The sequence below is a fragment of the Juglans regia genome, chromosome 12 (genome assembly GCF_001411555.2).
Source record: "Juglans regia cultivar Chandler chromosome 12, Walnut 2.0, whole genome shotgun sequence".
In the NCBI taxonomy this organism is placed as follows: Eukaryota; Viridiplantae; Streptophyta; class Magnoliopsida; order Fagales; family Juglandaceae; genus Juglans; species Juglans regia.
Window position 1 is genome coordinate 2361380 of NC_049912.1, and position 18256 is coordinate 2379635.

Consider the following 18256-nt stretch of genomic DNA (forward strand, 5'->3'; position numbering starts at 1 on the left):
CTTCTTAATAGTATTTTTCTAAAAGAACGGTGCTACTCTCATAGAGGGAGTCCATCGAAACCAACTACAGAGTAGACAAAAACTTTTTTGTCTTTTTTTTTAAAAAAATTCATGAAATATTTAAAAAATATATATAAAATATAAATTCATTTTAAAATAATTACTTAACAATTAAGTTTAAAAAAAAATGGCTGATGACCACCTTACGTGGAAAAAACATTTTCCTTTCTAAAAACTCACATGTAGATTTTGAAATTAACAAACGAGTTTAACTGACGTGTTCAATCAGCTGCGTGCCAGATATAAATTAGGAATAAATTTTCAGAACCTCTTCATACTTTACATTCTATATTTTTTTAATTATTATTATTTTTTTATTAAATATTTATTATATGAATAATGAATAGAAAATTTGAAATAATTTAAATAAAAATAAATTCAAAAAATATTTTTAAAAAATATTAAAAATTAAAAAATTAAAAAAATTAAAAATTATAGAGTGTGGAGTATGAAGTGTTGTGAAAGTTGTGTATCAAAACTCCTAAATCAGGGAATCCCCAATCGAGCCCTAGAATTTTCAGCGCTTCCTAGACTTCACTCGTCCGAAATTCCGCGGACCAAATTTCCCAAGAAACACACGAATCAAGACAGAGAGGACGCGCTGAAGGATTGAGAGAGCGAGTAAAAGAAAGCGGAGATGTCTGATTACGAAGGAAGATACGAAGGCAACGGAGAGGACGCAGACAACTATGGCGGTGGCTCCTCTCCTCAACCTCGCGGTGGTAGCCATGGCGGTCCCGAAGATAATAGCGACTCCAGGTCTAAGGTATACGTCACACTTGGATTTTAGTGTCTATGTATTCGACTTTGTGAAGAAGCGTTGGCTGGGTGTGAATCTTAGGGTTTTAGGCTGAATCTAGGGTTTATTGATGATGCTGCTCATTTAAAGTTGGATTTTTGGGTTCTGACTGGAAGTGAGATATTGAACGTGTGTTTAGGGTTTTGAATTCACTTCAAATTGTGCGTTGTTGATGAACTATTAGTTCACTACTTCAAATTTTAGAGTTTTGCAATGAGATTACAATTTTTTCTGAAAGCTGCTGGGTTTTCTTTTGGGTGCTGTACATGGTGAGCTTATGTAGGTTAGCTCATTAGAGTCTTGTACAAAACGGTAGATTCATTATGGGGAAGTAATATAATGATAAACTTGTAGAAGATGTGATGGTTTGGTTTTTGATGAATTTTTGGGGTTTGCTACTTTTTTTTTTTTTTTTTATAGATGGAATATTCTAATCTGAAGTGCACCATTTTATGGGTTTTGGATCTTTAATATTAAAATTTTGTGTTGTTTCCATTGCACAAGATCATTTTAGATTGTTGCAGGTTTGGATGAATTTGAAAGAGATATGTTCTTGTCTTAGGTTACTAGATTTTGGAGGAACACTTGTTTTTCAATTAGAAGAAAATTGTGAGTTCAGGGTCTGATTGAAATTTTCAGCTTTGTTCATTTCATTAAGTCTTGGGGTACAATTAATGGTTCAGGGAATTAGCTTTGTTTCTTGTTGATATTACTTAAGTCGTGTTATTGACAGAGTATAATTATTACCTATTCCTTATTCAGAGTTGGTCAAAGTGCACTTAAGCTTGAAGCTCTAAGCACCAAGGTCAAAGCACTTCATTTAACAAAAGCAAAGCTGTAAAACCCCCGGATTGTATATAGAAAGGGGAGGAGGTGAATAGGATACCATATTGCTGGGAAAGGAGAAGTGTTTTTCCTTTATAATGAAATTTCCATTAGAAGGGGCTCGTATATGCTCTGCAGAAACCTTTGGAATCTCAGTCAATCAGACCTTGCTTTTGCAAGTGTCCATTCGCTTTAATTTGATCTCTTTTCCAAAGGACTTCAATTGTATCATGAACTAGTTCTTTTGGAGTACGGGCCCAGATGTGGCTTGGGCCTTTCTTAAGCTGTTACAAATTGCATCAAAGCCAATCCCAACCAGAGGCGTGGGATTTGAGCTATGTCACCAATACTGAGATGGTCCATCAAGGACATCGGGAATTTAGGGGGGAGGTTTTAACACCCCCCTGTTTGTATATAAAAATGAGAGGTGGTGAATGAGATCCCATATTGCTTGGGAATGAGTTGTTCTTCCCTTTTATAATACATTTTAAGGGACTTCAGTTGTAACATTGGCTAGTCTTTTTGGAGTATGGGCCCATATGTGGTTTTGGACATTCCTTCGGTCGTTACAGAAGTGCACTTTATAGTGCCTTTTTTGTGAGCTTAAACTTCAGAAAAGCACACTTTTGTAAATTTTTTTGAAGAAAATAGAAAATATCAGTTCAAGGTCCATAAAATGATGTCAACAAATACTCTTTAAGTATTTGGTTGATATTGAAGATTATATAAATGGTTACTTGGGCTTTTGCCTATTCTTATGATCAATAAAATTTTGTTTGCTGGTCGCAGAGAGAGAGAGAGAGAGAGAGAGAGAGAGAGAGATCATATAAATGACACTAGATGTATATGCTTAAGTATTTAGTTGATATTGTAGAAAATATAAATGGCGCTAGATGTATAATAGTCCAAGTTGGCTCTCTAGATGGATTGATATTTGATTGCTTATGTTAGCATAGAATTCAATACTACAATTCTTGAGCTTTTTTGGTTATTGCCTTTTTGGCATAATTTTGATTTCAACCTTTTCATTCTCCCCATAGGAAATCCCGTTGAATTTTCTCCAGGCGATGAGCCACCTTAACAGGGAGTGGAAATAAGGAAAGGAAATAAGTTGGTAAGTTAGACAGAGTACTTTTTATGAGAGTCACCCGGCCCCCTTTAGATAAGTACATCCTCTTCCAACCAGCTAGTTTCATCTCCATTTTTTCTATAACAACATCCCAAATAGATTTCGATTTGAACGCCGCACCTAATGGAAGGCCAAGATATATCATGGGCAGCTGAGTTATCTTACCTTCCAAGACGGATGCCAGACTCTCCACGTTGGGTACATGTCCCACTTGCACTACCTCTGATTTAGCCAAGTTCACCTTCAAACCTGACACGGCTTCAAAGCATAATAAAAGAGCTCTCAAAGCTCGGATTTGCTCCCGTCTGGCCTCACAAAAGATTAGTGTATCATCAGCAAACAAAAGGTGAGTGATGTTAAGCAACCCTGACCTTGCCTCTCCCACTGAGAATCCTGATATGAATCCTCCCTCTACCGCCCCTGAAATCATCTTGCTGAAAGCTTCCATTACAAAAACAAAGAGAAGAGGAGAAAGAGGGTCTCCTTGTCGCAAACCTCGGGAGCTCTTAAAAAAACCTTTGGATGTGCCATTCACCAAAACAGAGAAACAAGGCGTGGAAATACAATGCAGGATCCAAGAACACCATTTAGAGCCAAAACCGCATCTTTCCAGCATATAAATTAAGAACCTCCAGTTGACGTGATCGTAAGCTTTCTCCATGTCTAACTTATAAAGGAGTCCCGGCTCACCCGATTTAATACGACTCTCCAGACATTCGTTGGCTATAAGCACCGAGTCAAGGATTTGCCTACCTTGAACAAATGCATTTTGAGGCTTCGAAATCAAGCCTTCCATCACCTTACTCAGTCTGTTCGCCAATACTTTGGATAAAATTTTGTATAGCCCACCCACCAAACTAATGGGACGAAAATCTTTCACTTCTACAGCACCGGGCTTTTTAGGAATGAGTGTTAAGAATGTACTATTAAGGCTTCTCTCAAACCGCCCGCTTCTGTGAAATTCATGAAAAACCTCCATAATGTCATCTTTAAGCACATCCCAACATGTCTGGAAGAAAGCCATGGAGAAGCCATCGGGCCCTGGGGCTTTATCACCCGCCATACCCTTAATCACCGCCCTGACCTCTACCTCATCAAATGGCCTCTCGAGCCGTTCCGCAACCTGCGGGTCAAGAACATCAAACACCAACCCGTCAAGTCTCGGTCTCCACTCAAATTGTTCCGAAAACAACTTATCATAGTAGTTGACAATGTGGTCTGAGATCTCGGTATGGTTGGAAGAGACCGCCCCATCTATCAGCAAAGTATCTATAGTATTGTACCGCCTATGTGAGTTGGCCACTTGGTGAAAAAACTTGGTACATCTATCCCCTTCCTTTAACCATAAAGCTCGAGATTTCTGACGCCACGATATTTCTTCCAAAAGAGACAACCGTTCAATGTCCGCAACCACTTGGGATTTGCGGGCCCGTTCGGTTTCAGTGCAAACCCTCTCCTCTTCCACACCCTCCATATTCTTAAGCTCCTCCATTAGAACAGATTTCTGACTGTCCACATTACCAAACTCTTGTATATTCCACTCCTTCAGGTCCTTTTTCAAAGACTTTAACTTGCAAGCCATCTTATGGCTAGCATTACCATTAAAATGGTAAGAGGACCACCATTGTCTTATTCTGTCCAGAAAACCCTCTGACTTCAACCACATGTTCTCAAATTTGAAATACCTTGGGCCTCTTCTGATGCCCCCACAGTTCACAAGAATGGGGAAATGATCTGAATACAACCTGGGAAGTCTCTTCTGAATGAGATTCGGATATTGTGCCTCCCATTCCGGAGAGATTAAAAATCTATCTATCCTCGACCAAGATGGGAGTTCTCGGTTGTTAGACCAAGTGAATGAACCACCTGCAAGAGGAATATCTAGTAAATTCTGTTCGGAAATGAAGTTAGAAAAATCTACCATTGGTGAGTTGAAACCCGATCCACCTGATCTCTCGCTCGGGAAACGGGTGACGTTAAAATCACCTCCAATACACCAAGGTAAGTCCCATAAACTGTAAATACCGGCCAACTCATCCCATAGTAGCCTTTGAGACCGGTCAAAATTAGGCCCATAGACGCCTGCAAAAGCCCACTGATAACCATCCCTTATGTTCTTAAAAGAGCATGCCACCACATAATCCCCCATGCAATCTTCCATTTTTTCCACCACCCTTTTGTCCCACATAACTAGTATGCCCCCGGAAGCTCCATTTGACGGTAAATACAGCCATCCCACATGCAAACCGCCCCACAAACTCCTAATAGTACGAAGAGAAATAAATGCCAGTTTAGTTTCTTGTAGGCAAATAATGTCTACTTTCCAACTACGGAGAAGGGACCTAATAAGTAGTCGTTTATTCACGTCATTGATCCCTCTCACGTTCCAAGATAAGATTTTAGGCTTCATTAACAAGAGAGACTTCCCTCCCTTTTGCTCTATCTCTCCCCGAGGTTCCTTCCTTATTATCATAGTTTATGGAGCATTGTAATCTTTTCAATTCTCTCTCCTTTTTAGCTACCGACTTCAGTACCGAGGAGCGACCAGCTTCCATGGCTACTAGGAGAGCCATGAATTGGTCTTCGTAACCTTCACAGGAAATCCCCACCCAACCATGAAGCTCCTCTACTTTTTTTAGTACCCAATCTGATGCTCGATGTGCAATATGAGGTGGAAGCATCTGTAAGGGTATCGGGCTACTCATCTCCTCCTCTTCTCTGCCCCCAGAGTCCCCATAAATGCTCAGCTGACTGGTATCCATCTCCTTTACACCGACAGAATCTGCTCCCACCAAGATAGTGGGTCTTGACCCACCCATAACTGAGTCTGGTGCAACCACATCATCGGGGCTCACTGTGTCTGGTTCAGCATGCTCCAAACACATCTTCGGGGCTGTCTGTGTCTGATTCGAAGGCATAGGCTCGACTACAGTAGCCAGAGCAACTTCACGTATAAGTCCCGAACCTTCTATAACCTTGTCGCTGCTCGCCGACGGCTCCTCTGACATCGGCGACGAAGTCTGTGCGCCGATACCCTTCATCGTGACAGTCTGTGCAGCTTTCGGTCCATCGTGAGTACAGAGGCCGTCGTAACTCTCTTCTACTTGCTCTGGTTCCGTACCCACCGGCGATGCAACGTCCATCGTTGCCTCTGCGACCTTCGTCGGAGTCGATTGTGTCGTTTCCGGCGACGGTGGCTCAGGCCCACTCGTCGACGGGCCACCTTCGGCCTGCTTCTTCTTCCTCCAGATGGCATCCCGTATCCCCAAGGCCCTTAAGCCCTTCCCTTGGCCCTTAAGCCCACCATCCGTGTCCCCAAGGCCCACTTGGCAACCCGAGCCCATTCCTTCCAGATTATTATAACTCTCAACGCACCGTATTAACTCCCCTACTCTATTAGTTAGCTCCCCCAACGATTCCTGCACTTCACGTAACTCCATCAGAATTATTTCTTCTTTCGGTCCCATCATCCCTCTGCCAATACCAACTCCACACTGAGTATCTGCCGAAAGAGGAGGTAATCCCTTTTGCAAGCCTCCTATCACAGTGCGCTGCACAGCTCGAGGCACCTCCAGAGCCTCCTTGTACGACTTGGATGGCCAAGTTTCCACCATCTCAGACGATGGGTTCCTCCCCTGGACAGCTCCTCTGCCCATATCCTTCAACACTGCCACCATCTTCCTCCACCCCATTCCTGCCTTGTCTTCAGGTATAAGGATGTAGCTCCTGCGCCCTCCCCCCCCATACACAGCCAAAGCCATATATGAGCCACGAGAGTTAGAGCAACGCTGGGCTGTAAGGCCTCTGTCACCTTCCCTCCGAGCTGAGTAGTAGCCTTTGTTCTCAGCCTTTAAACAAGCCTCCAGTGAGTTAGCCACCCAACTGATAGTCTCTAAACCCAACCATATGCAGCTCACTCCTTTCCATCCTTTCTCAGTAATGGATACCCTACCCCCAAGTCTTCTCACCTCAAAAACCTTAGACTCTATAGCTAAACAACTAAAAGAGTTCATTTTACTAACAGATAAACCCCGTCAACAACCTCCAAGCACCATTGACAACAAGAAAAGTCTAAAGCGTACTGAGAGAAAAACTCAAGTAAGGTAAGGTCCAATAGTACTATAACCAAAGTTCATGGTAAATGCATCTAGAAATTTCACTTGGTGAAATGGGCCACAATTTGTTCCCCTATCAAAGAAGGAGGTTTAGGTATACGGAATTTGAGAACTTTCAATCAAGCCTTGCTTGGCAAATGGTTATGGAGATATCACCAAGAACGGGAGGCCTTGTGGCGAACCGTTATTGCTTTGAAGCACAGGGAATCTTGGGGAGGGTGGTGTTCTAATGAGGTGAGTGGACCTCATGGAGTTGGGCTTTGGAAACACATTAGAAGAGGGTGGGACACATATGCAGCACTTACTTGCTTCAAAGTCGGCAACGGATCTAAGGTAAAGTTTTGGCATGACTTATGGTGTGGTGATCGGACGCTCAAGGATGTTTATCCACAAGTTTATAGCCTAGCAAGAAGGAAAGAAGCTTCTATCGCAGATCTGATTATCTCTTCCAATGGCTGTTCCCAATGGAACCTCACTTTTCATAGAGATGCACAAGATTGGGAGATGGACGACCTTTCGGCCTTTTTTGATTTTGTGTATGCCACTAGTGTGTTGGGGGAAGGAGAAGACAAGATATGTTGGCGTCCATCTAAGAAGGGAGTGTTCACAGCTTGCTCTTTCTACCACTCCTTAAACTTGCACAACTCAGTCCCATTCCCATGGAAAAGCATTTGGAAGACAAAGGCACCTCTAAAGGCAGCTTTTTTTGTATGGACAACATCTTTGGGGAAGATTCTTACCATAGATAACCTAAGGAAACGTGGCATTATCGCTATAAATTGGTGTTACATGTGTAAGAAGAGTGGTGAGTCCGTTGACCATCTATTACTACATTGTGAGGTCGCCATGACTTTATGGACAGATGTCTTAGCACGGGTGGGATTAGCGTGGGTGATGCCGGAAAGGGTGTGTGATTTTTTAGCCTCTTGGAGAGGTATTAGGGGAAACACTCAAATTGCATCCATATGGAAGATGTTACCTATTTGTCTATGGTGGTGCATTTGGAGGGAGCGGAATGCAAGATGCTTTGAAGATCAAGAAAGATCAATGGAGGAGCTTAGAATTTTGTTTTTCAATACTTTACTCCATTGGTCGATTGTAATTGATTTTCATGGCAGGTCTTTTCATGAGTTTCTTGTATCTCTAAGCTAGACATTGTGATCGTGTTCATGTATATGTCCCGTGTACTTGGACACTCTTTGTCTCCCTTTTGATCAATAAAAATTTGTTTACCGATCAAAAAAAATTTATCATAGATGTGTATATTTAGTAAAGCACAAGAATTATATAATATGCTGTTTAAGTTTTATGTAATTAGTTTATTACTTGATTCTCATGTTGCATAAAACTATAATAAATTGAGGTAATAGACTTTTGGGTAGTGAAAATACCTGAGAAGTGTTGAAAATGTTTGTGAATAATTATGAGTAGAGATTGGAGTGGGTTTGTGGGTCCCATTAAGAGTATTTTGAGTTGTTTAGATGTATGAAATATGTTGAGTTGTTGACTTTTGGATAGGTAGTTGAAAAAGGTGTGGGTCTCATCAATGATTGATTTTTTTTTAATAATGAATAAATTATGATTTTATTTATATATAATAGTGATAAATATTATAGTGATTTTTTTTTCTTTCCTCTCTCTCTCTCTCTCTCCAGATTTCTTCAGGCCGTATTTCCTTTAGTCCAGCCCGGTGCCGCCGTGAGCCGCCCAGCCTCACTACCACCACCGACGAATCCCCCTCACGCCGGCTACCAAGCCAACCACCACCGATCTCCCCCACGCACAACTCTCTCTCTCTGCCCTGCGGTAACCTAATCGAAATGGGTTTCACCCATTTCTCTCCACCTGCGCTGCTGTACGTGGCCACCCAGCCTCACCACCACCACTAGCGACCAAGCCAGCCACCACCGATCTCCCCCACGCGCAGCTCTCTCTCTCCCCTGCAGTAACCCAACCGAAATGGGTTTCACCCATTTCTCTCCACTTGCGCTGCCGTACGCGGCCACCCAGCCTCACCGCCACCACTGGCGACTCCCCCTCACGCCGGCGACCAAGCCAGCCACCACCGATCTCCCCCACGTGCAGCTCTTTCTCCCCTGCGGTAACCCAACTGAAATGGGTGAAACCCATTTCTCTCCACTTGCGTTGCTGCACGCGGCCACCCAGGCCACCGCACTAGCACCACCTCACACCAGCGACCACCTCTCGCAAACCCAGCCACCACAAATCTCCATCTCCCTCTCCGTCGCACACTGGCATTCGCACCCGACACAGACTCTTGGCTCATAGTGAAACACAGTGGCAAACGTAGTTTGAAAACTACTTCAAACTTATTTGGATGGAAAGCTACTCCCAACCGTACAAGACTATCTCAGAGGAGTTGAGATATCTTCATCACCCAAATAGAGCCTAAATGTATTACCATCTTGCATTTTAAATCCTTTTTATGATCTAGAGCATGCTTGCGCTTTACACCTAGGCTCAAAATGGAATTTGCGCTCGAGTGCCCACACCTCTTTCGCCCATACTAGTTTTAATTTGCGTAGATGCTTTTACATGTACACTTGTTTTCTTTTTGGAGGCAGTGCAGCGTACATTGCTGGTCATCTATTGTGTCTTGTGGGTCCTCCTGCTGACCAGTAACTAAAGCACTTTAAGATATATTTGTGATTAATTTTAATGCATAAGCTTAAAGGTGCTGTTTTCACATATTTGTTGACTACATATTGGTTCTTTAAACTCTCTTAATTACATAAGTGATCTGCTATTTTGTTTCTTGTTATACTTGATGGAAACTGCTAATATAACTTAATACTTTGCAGCATGGTTCTCGTGATTATGAAAGAGCATCTTCTAAAAGTAGGGAGGACAAAGAAAAGGGGCGTGATAAGGAGAGGGACAGGGATAGAGACCGTGATCGGGAGAGAGTCAAAAGCAGTGATAGGGAGAGAAGCAAGGACCGAGATAGGGATAGGGAAAGGGATAGAGATCTTGACCGGGATCGTCATCATAGAGATCGCCAGAGGGATCGGGATCGCAGTGAAAGAAGGGAACGAGGTAGGGATAGAGATGATGATGATTATTATCGAAGTCGGGACTATGAAAGGTAATTAAATGAAATGGTGTATTTTGACATATTTCTCTTGTACCCTATGAAGATTTGAGGGACCAATTTGCTTTTATCTTGTTTTGGTTCTTGAGGCGTTGATATATTGCTTGATTTATTGGCAGACGAAGGGATCACGACAAAGACAGAGAGGATAGGCATAGGCGTAGGTCTCGCTCCCGTTCAGGGGGTAGATCTGAGCGCAGATCTAGGTCACGTTCTCGCTCTCGCTCAAAGAGGTATGGTGTGTTTGGTTAAGAGAAACTTTGAGAATATTTGAGAATTTCTGTGATATATCGTTTATTGGGTTTTGTGAAAGTAGATAGGAAAATTTGAATAATCTTTTTGAAATATGTTTTGTATTGGGGTTTGTGGAAGTGGAGTGTATAGGCCAAATCTAACACTACGAATGCAGTGGAATAGACAAAACACAGATTTGCTTCATGAAAATGAAGCAACTCTTATGTAAATCCTAACAATCTCACTCTAAGATCACAAGGGATAGGGAAAACTCTCTCAAACAGTATTTTCATAATCAAATCTGAATAGTAATAATCAAGAACCTCTTAAAATGACCTTAGTCAGATCTGCTTGGTGTGGAGATCGAGCTCTCAATAGGGCTTTCCCAACTCTATATAGTATTGCAGTTAACAGGGATGCTTCTGTGGCAGTTTTGCTTGCATTTTCTCATGGTTCTCACCTGTGGAATGTCCTATTTAATAAGGATATTCATGATTGGGAATTGCATACCGTTTCAGATTTTTTTTTTTTTCAGATCGATATACTCCACAGGAAGTATAACAACACAGGGGGATATGATACAATGGAGGTCCAATGGTAGCAAGAACTTTACAGTCAAGGTGTATTACAAAATATTGGCATCACAAGGTAATGTATCATTCCTGTGGAAAAGTATTTGGAGGTCTTGCGTGCCTTCCAAAGTAGCTTTTTTCGTTTGGACTGCTGCTCTTGGGAATATTTTGACCACGGCCAACTTAAAGAAGGGGGCACATTGTGATGGATTGGTTCTATTTGTGCAAAAAACATGGAGAATTAGTGGATCACTTATTATTGCATTGTGAGGTGATAAGAGTGTTATGGGATGAGATCTTTAGAAAAGTTGATGTTGCTTGGGTAATGCTATTGAGGGTGGTTGATTTACTTGTTTGTTGGAAGGAGATTCAAGGCTGTCCCCAAGTGGCGGCATTATGGAAGATGATTCCGTTGTGCATTGTGTGGTGTATTTGGTCGGAAAGGAATGCACAGTGCTTTGAAGATAGGAAGCGCACAATGATGGAGCTTCTGGATTTTTTTGTACATGTTATTGCCTGGTTTTCAGCCATTGTGCTTAATGGAAACAATGTTCATGACTTCTTATCTTTAATTTAGCCATTCTAGACTGTATTTAGGCGTTCTTTTGTATACCTCCTGTGTACATTGGTTATGCCTATTTCATTCCTATCAATACCTCTTACTTATAAAAAAAAAATGACCGTTGCCTTGCCTTTTATAAGACTTACAATGGAAGACTTTAAAATAATATGAAGCTCTAAAGTTAATACTAAGCTAACTGTAGATAAATCTTATTCTATTTAAAATCAATCTCTTAATAACATTATTTCGTCCATGTAAGCCCTAATTATCTCAAATACTCATTACAATTCAAATTGAATTAAAACTTTATCCAAAATACAATTAAACAAATTCAGGAAAGTTTGCTTGACTGAGGGTCTAGCAAACGTCTAGAAAACTTGTTCACGGGTGTTGCTTATTTGCCATTGTTGGTCAATTGAACATCCAACAAACTTCTTTGTTAGTACTCTGTGATACCATATATGATAAGGATAAGGGTAGGTGGTGAATGAATTTCCACATTGCTTGGAAAAGAAAAGTTCTTGCTCTTTGTAATGCCCCAATGGAAGGCCCATATGATAAGGGGGGATATTGTGATACACCATATAATAAGGATAAGGGTAGGTGGTGAATGAGATCTCACATTGCTTGGGAATTAAAGGTTTTTGCTCTTTATATGGTTCTAATGGAGCTCCAATTGTGTCATTGACTAGTCATTTTTTAGTATAGACTATGTGGTTTGGGCATTCCATTGGAGCGTTACATACTCGCTCGACCAAACATTAAGCGACGAGCAAACGCTCCTATTAGGCTATTGTTGCACGATTTTATCCTCCTTTCAAGCCATTCTTGTCCTCTATGCACTTTTATGCATTTGATAGCCATAGGCTCTGCATCAAGATAAGTAGATTTTTTGATTTTTTAGGGTAGTTTTTGTTTTAGATTGAGTTTTTTTCTTTTCACTGAAATCTAGACAAATGATTGGATGAACAGTTGAAATTTTTGGAAAAAAAAAAAAACACTAACCAAACATGGGCATAGTTTATGCATTGATTAATTAGTGAATCTAGGATAAAACTGGCTTATATGGAGATAGGATGACGGTATTTTTCTTGAAAATTTCTGAAACTTTTGAGAAAACTTATTGAAGATGGGTTTTTATGGGGTTTTGTGAAAGTGGTGGGATCCATTAAAAATATGTTTGGGCTGACAAAGTTTTTAAAAGATGTTTTTATTGGGAAGTTTTTTTTTTTTTTTTTTATTTGCACCGGGTGCCTAGGAACATTTTTTTGGAAATTGTTTTGGTGTAAACATGTTTGAATTGAGAGTTAAAAAATTTTGAGAAAATTTTCATGAAGTCATTGTTGCCAAACCTTGCCTTAGGGGGAAGGAACTTGAGGTATTGCCGAGACTTGGTGGAGTGTCTGGGTTTGCCACCAATCCAAATCTTCAAATGGTGAGCATGGGCTCACGAGTCACCACCCATGACGGAGAGAACTAATTTTTTGGTACCTCTTTAGGCACCTTGTGGGTTAACACATTACTTCAGACAAGGTAGTGATAGTAACAATGATGCTGTTGAGGTGTGGAATTTGTGTGCAATAGATGGCGTCGAGGAAATGATGGGGTTGTCGTTGGTGCCTTGTGAGGAGGAATATTTAGGGCCCGGTGTACAGTTTGGAGTTGAGTCTAGGGAAGATGTTGTCCCCCTGATACATCTTCCACCGATCAACGATATAGCTGGTTCATTATCGGATTGGGTTTTGCAAAAGGTTAATGAGATACAGCAGTGTATGTGGATTACATGTGGAGGATCTGAGGACCAATTCACATCACTACTCACTGCAATTGAGGCGGGTCACTTGGAACTAAATCAAGTTCTGAGAAGACCAGGGAGTTAAAGCGTACTTGGGAAATCAACTACAAAGCTAAGAGAGGTAGTCCTAGTCGAGGGAGGACTAGAGGGAGGGCTAGACCAGGTCTATTATGCAGCCCAAGATTTAACTTGGAATGTCTGAGGACAATGTTTGAGGACTAAGATATATTTCTTGTAGGATTGTTGGAGTTTGTGGAGTTGCCAATACGTAGGATGGTCCTATTTAGCTTCTAAGGGAGCTTCGGGTGGAGTATTAGTTATGTGGGATACAAGGGTGGTGGAGAGAGTTGAGGAGTGTGTTGGGGAATTTACAGTGGCTTGCCTTTTCAAAAAAGGTGGTAGATGATTTCGAGTGGGCCCTTGCCAGAGTTTATGGGCCAAACTTGGATTGGTGGAACATGCCCTGGTGCATTGGTGGTGGCTTCAACATTACTCGTTTCCCAAGTGAGAAATCGGGGGAAGCGAGTCTTTGTCCCAAGCAAGAGGTTGGAGGATCATTAATATGGTCATCCAATTGGGCTTTGTCTAGATTGGATAGGTTTCTAATTTCTCCCTCTTGGGCTTTGTTCATATCATTTTCCTATCATGGGCTTAATGTTCATGATTTCCTTGTATCTATTTTTGCTCCCTAGCTAGGTGCTTTCTCATGTATACGTCCAGTCTACTTGGCTATGCCTATTGATATTAAATTATTAATAACTTCTTACTTATAAAAAAATGAAGTTTTAACATCTTGGGGATTATAACCGTAAAATAGTGTGGTAAACTTTTTGTCCACCATTAGCTGATAGGTTCCGACTTTTGTAAATTCATCGCCTTTATTGAACATATTAATCTATTTGGTTTGTTATAAGGTAGACTCCATTATTGAGTTCTACTGTGGTGGGTATAATAATGGAATGCATATTTCTCTAAGTTGCATGAATTATAGTGATATTGTGTCGCTGAGGTCATGAACGTTACTAAAATGTCATTCGGGTATAAGTTACCCAAGATATTATGCTGCATATTGTTTCGATTTTTTTTTTTTATGCATCTATTTTTTTTTTTTTGTTTGGTGGTGTTTTGCATTAGGTTGATGTGGCCATTCTATTTTGCTGTCATGTTTCTTCTTTTGTGGTTTACCCATTTTGTTTCGATTATGTACTCAAATGCCGAGTGCTTAAAAGAATGTCACTTGTATACTTGCTCTCTTCTTGGTATACTAAGGTTCCGTTTGGGTAGTGGAGTGTTCTAAGAACACTACTACTATTTATTATTTTATCATTATTTTTCACTACTTTTTACTACTATTCACTACTATTCAATATTTTATCATTACTTTTTTATTACTATTCACAGAATATCTGATATCACCTCACTATCCAAATGCAACTTAACAATATTTACTTGCAGCAAAAGGATTAGTGGTTTTGATATGGCACCTCCTGCTTCTGCATTGTTACATGGTGCTGCTGCTGCTGCTGCTGTTGCTGCTGTAGCAGGTAAATGTACCCTCTTATGTATTTAAGAATGATATAATTTTCTTAACTGCCTTTTTCTGTTTGGATATAGTGTGGAAAGTTCCTATCAAATTGCATGGTGTAATTTGGTAAGCGATACTTTTGTTCCTTCATTTGCACATACAGCTTTCCAGGATGTGGTCTCTAAATGGACTGTACTTCTTCTGTTTACTTGGTGAAATAATTCTGGAATTCAAACTGAGAGATGTTTCTGGTTTTTTGTTGTGTTTGGTGTTTGTTTGTTTTGTTTCTATGTCCTATCTTTTGTTGTAAGAAGGCAATGTTGGGCTAGTTGCCCCACTGAGCTGACAATGGGCGTGAGCCGACTTCTGTAGCTTTTATGTACAAGGAGGAAACAATGCACCGGTTTGATGGGTCTTGTTCGTCTTCAACCAGGAACTATTGCCTGTTTTGGTAGTCTTACGAATATTACCTCCATAATTTGTACATAATGTATTCCTTTCATCTCCTTTGATAAATATTATTTAAAGAGGTTAAGATGTGCTTAATTAACGTGCTCTTGTGGAAAATGGTGATAAGAGTCGAGTTACATTGAAGTAAAGTAAGATGTTATGTTACTGTTTCGTTCTTAGTAGTAAAATCTATGTGCAGGTCAGATTCCTGGGACTAGCCCGACCATTCCTGGAATGTTTCCAAACATGTTTCCTTTAGCAACTGGTCAGGTATGATCTTGTGTGTGTGAGCACGCTTTCACGTCCAGTGCAAATGATATCCATGAGAATGCATAATTGTCATTAATCACTTGCCCTTGGTTTGCATGCCAGTTTGGAGCTCTTCCTGTCATGCCAGTTCAGGCAATGACTCAACAGGTAAGTTAATTTGGCACTTAGTATTTCTTTAAAATATATTAGAATGTCTGTATCCTGTTAACATGAAATATGATCTGCTATGTGGTTTCAGGCAACAAGGCATGCTCGGAGGGTGTATGTTGGTGGCCTTTCTCCAACAGCAAATGAACAGGTTCATCCATCTCATTGACTTTTTCATTGTTCCTACTATCTTTGATCTCTTCCCTCCTCCCCCTTCTCCCACAAAAAATAAAATAAAATAACACCCATTGATTATAATGATCTCACATGTTCATCTGCAGTCTGTTGCTACATTTTTCAGTCATGTCATGGCTGCGATTGGAGGAAACACTGCTGGTCCAGGTATGTCGGTGTTTGATATCAGTTTGCCTTCATAAATTACCTGCCTTTTTAATTGGGTAGTTTTTTAAACAACTCTCTCTCTCTCTTACCCTGCCTGTTTTTGCAGGAGATGCTGTTGTCAATGTCTACATAAACCATGAAAAGAAATTTGCTTTTGTAGAGATGAGATCTGTTGAGGAGGCTAGTAATGCAATGGCTTTAGATGGGATTATTTTTGAGGTGTATTTTCGAGTTTTATTATGATCAACCTATGTGTGTCTGTCTACCCTTGATAAATTCAGTCAGAACATGACATGACATTGAGCTCTTTCATTCATTATACTTTTTTCCAGGGTGCACCTGTTAAGGTGAGGAGACCTAGTGACTACAACCCATCTCTTGCTGCAACACTTGGTCCGAGCCAGCCCAATCCTAATCTGAACCTATCTGCCGTTGGGTTAACTCCAGGATCTGCTGGTGGGCTTGAGGGTCCTGACCGCATATTTGTCGGCGGGCTTCCCTATTACTTCACAGAGACCCAGATCAGGGAGTTGTTAGAGACTTTTGGGCCACTTCGGGGTTTTGACCTTGTGAAAGACAGAGAAACGGGAAATTCAAAAGGCTATGCATTTTGTGTTTACCAAGATCTTTCAGTTACGGACATAGCTTGTGCAGCTCTGAATGGAATTAAAATGGGTGATAAAACTCTCACTGTCAGGCGTGCTAACCAGGGCACCAACCAACCCAAGCCTGAGCAGGAGAACGTATTATTGCATGCACAGCAGCAGATTGCATTGCAGGTGAACTCATCTGATTTTTCATTGTAGATCTCGTCACAGTATTGCTGCTAATGTTTAACAAGCGACAAATATCTGCGTATATGTTCAATATTATATGCCCTCTGTTTTGCAGAAGCTCATGTTACAACCTGGTGTAGTGGCAACAAAGGTTGTGTGTCTAACTCAGGTGGTTTCTCCTGATGAACTCAAAGACGATGATGATTATCAGGACATTTTGGAAGACATGAGAGAAGAATGTGGAAAATTCGGTAAGACCTTTGTCTGACTAGTGATTACAAGCTGACACACTTTTCATATTTTGTCATTTTCACTTGCTAAGATTCTTGCGTATGTATTAATTTTGTCTGTGCTATATCTTTTTTGTTTTACAGCTTTTTTGTAGTCCCACATTCTGCTTTAAAGAATCAGGCCTAACATGCACAGACAGAAGCCTCCATAACCTTCTTCCATGTTCACCGAAGAATGTTTCTTTGTATATTATTGATAAATCTTATGCATTTTGAATTTTTAATGTGATTTGCAGGTACACTGGCAAATCTCGTCATCCCACGCCCAACACCGAATGGTGAACCATCACCCGGAGTTGGGAAGGTTTGTGTGATTTTCGTATTTCCATCTAGTTTCCTGCAGTTGAAAATTTACTTCAATGATGCTTGGTAATTTTGATATGGGAGTTGTAGATGTCACGTGTTCCTCCTTTCAGGCAAATACCTGGCCTTACCTTTCTCCCACGCCTACCAATAAGTTGTGGGAAAGTGATGTGACTTGAGGAAACTTAAGCCAAGATGAATCTCTAATGTGAGAAAGATGAATAAGATTACTTTGTTGGAAGGAAAACAAGCATTTATAATGGAAATGTTGGTGTGCGTGTGAGGCATGCATATGCCCTAAATTCTGTTGTTTGGCAACCAAAAACTCGTCCAGTGCCTTAACTAGAACTTTTTCATTTGCTGGAACTCAAAATTACTGAAAACAATTCTCTGTTAATGCCAGGTCTTTCTGGAGTATGCAGACATTGATGGTGCGGCAAAAGCTCGTTCTGGGTTGAATGGACGAAAATTTGGTGGGAATCAAGTTGTGGCCGTCTTTTATCCAGAGAACAAGTTTGCCCAGGGGGACTACGAAGGCTAGTAGTATGGTCTTAGAGTCTTCTTCCTGGTGTTGCTTTTGTACGACTTCATGATTATGCTCAATACTCGCTGAGGCACTTCATGTTGATGGATATGGAACATATTGCAGCCTATGGTGTGCCCTTTTCTACCCCTTTAATTTTTGCTGTTAAGTTAGGGTTTGCTACAGATTTAACATGATACTAAATTAGTTTAGATTGCTTTGTCGATGTTAAGTGGCACAGTAAATACAATTTGGAGTGTGATTTTGTTGTAGTTCGTGCTGCTATTTTTGTCGTCTTTGTTGAGTAGTGGTATGAACTATTAATCACAATCCCATCGTTATCCTCCCCCAACCCACTTTGCTGACTTGATAGGCAAAAGTGCATTTTTCTGATGTGGTAGTGTATTTTTCCGCAGAAATTGGTACC

At 40.8% G+C, this 18256-nt stretch overlaps 1 protein-coding gene across 3 annotated transcripts; it reads left to right on the forward strand.

Moving 5' to 3' along the window:
• The first annotated feature begins 529 nt into the window (after positions 1 to 529).
• Positions 530 to 18157, forward strand: LOC108997544 (splicing factor U2af large subunit B-like). Of its 3 annotated transcripts, none has more exons than XM_018973859.2 (13): positions 530 to 826; positions 9751 to 10034; positions 10160 to 10273; positions 14659 to 14747; positions 15378 to 15448; positions 15551 to 15595; positions 15687 to 15746; positions 15877 to 15937; positions 16044 to 16156; positions 16270 to 16716; positions 16829 to 16964; positions 17240 to 17307; positions 17710 to 18157. In XM_018973859.2, exons 1-13 carry the CDS (start codon positions 698 to 700, stop codon positions 17845 to 17847), a joined length of 1755 nt encoding a protein of 584 aa, XP_018829404.1. In that variant the 5' UTR covers positions 530 to 697; the 3' UTR covers positions 17848 to 18157. The 3 variants fall into 3 exon arrangements, 2 of the variants coding, with proteins under 2 accessions (XP_018829404.1, XP_018829410.1); XR_004797722.1 differs by having other exon boundaries at positions 620 to 826; positions 17088 to 17307; positions 17710 to 18125; XM_018973865.2 differs by lacking the exons at positions 530 to 826; positions 9751 to 10034; positions 10160 to 10273; positions 14659 to 14747 and adding exons at positions 14834 to 14854; positions 15043 to 15179 and having other exon boundaries at positions 17710 to 17847.
• The last annotated feature ends 99 nt before the right edge of the window (positions 18158 to 18256 follow it).

Coding starts and splice junctions, on each gene's coding strand:
- LOC108997544 (XM_018973859.2), top strand. CDS start 698: ATGTCTGATTACGAAGGAAGATACGAAGGCAACGGAGAGGACGCAGAC. Junction 10,035..10,159: donor CGAAGTCGGGACTATGAAAG/GTAATTAAATGA, acceptor ATTTATTGGCAG/ACGAAGGGATCACGACAAAG. Junction 14,748..15,377: donor TGCTGTTGCTGCTGTAGCAG/GTAAATGTACCC, acceptor ATCTATGTGCAG/GTCAGATTCCTGGGACTAGC.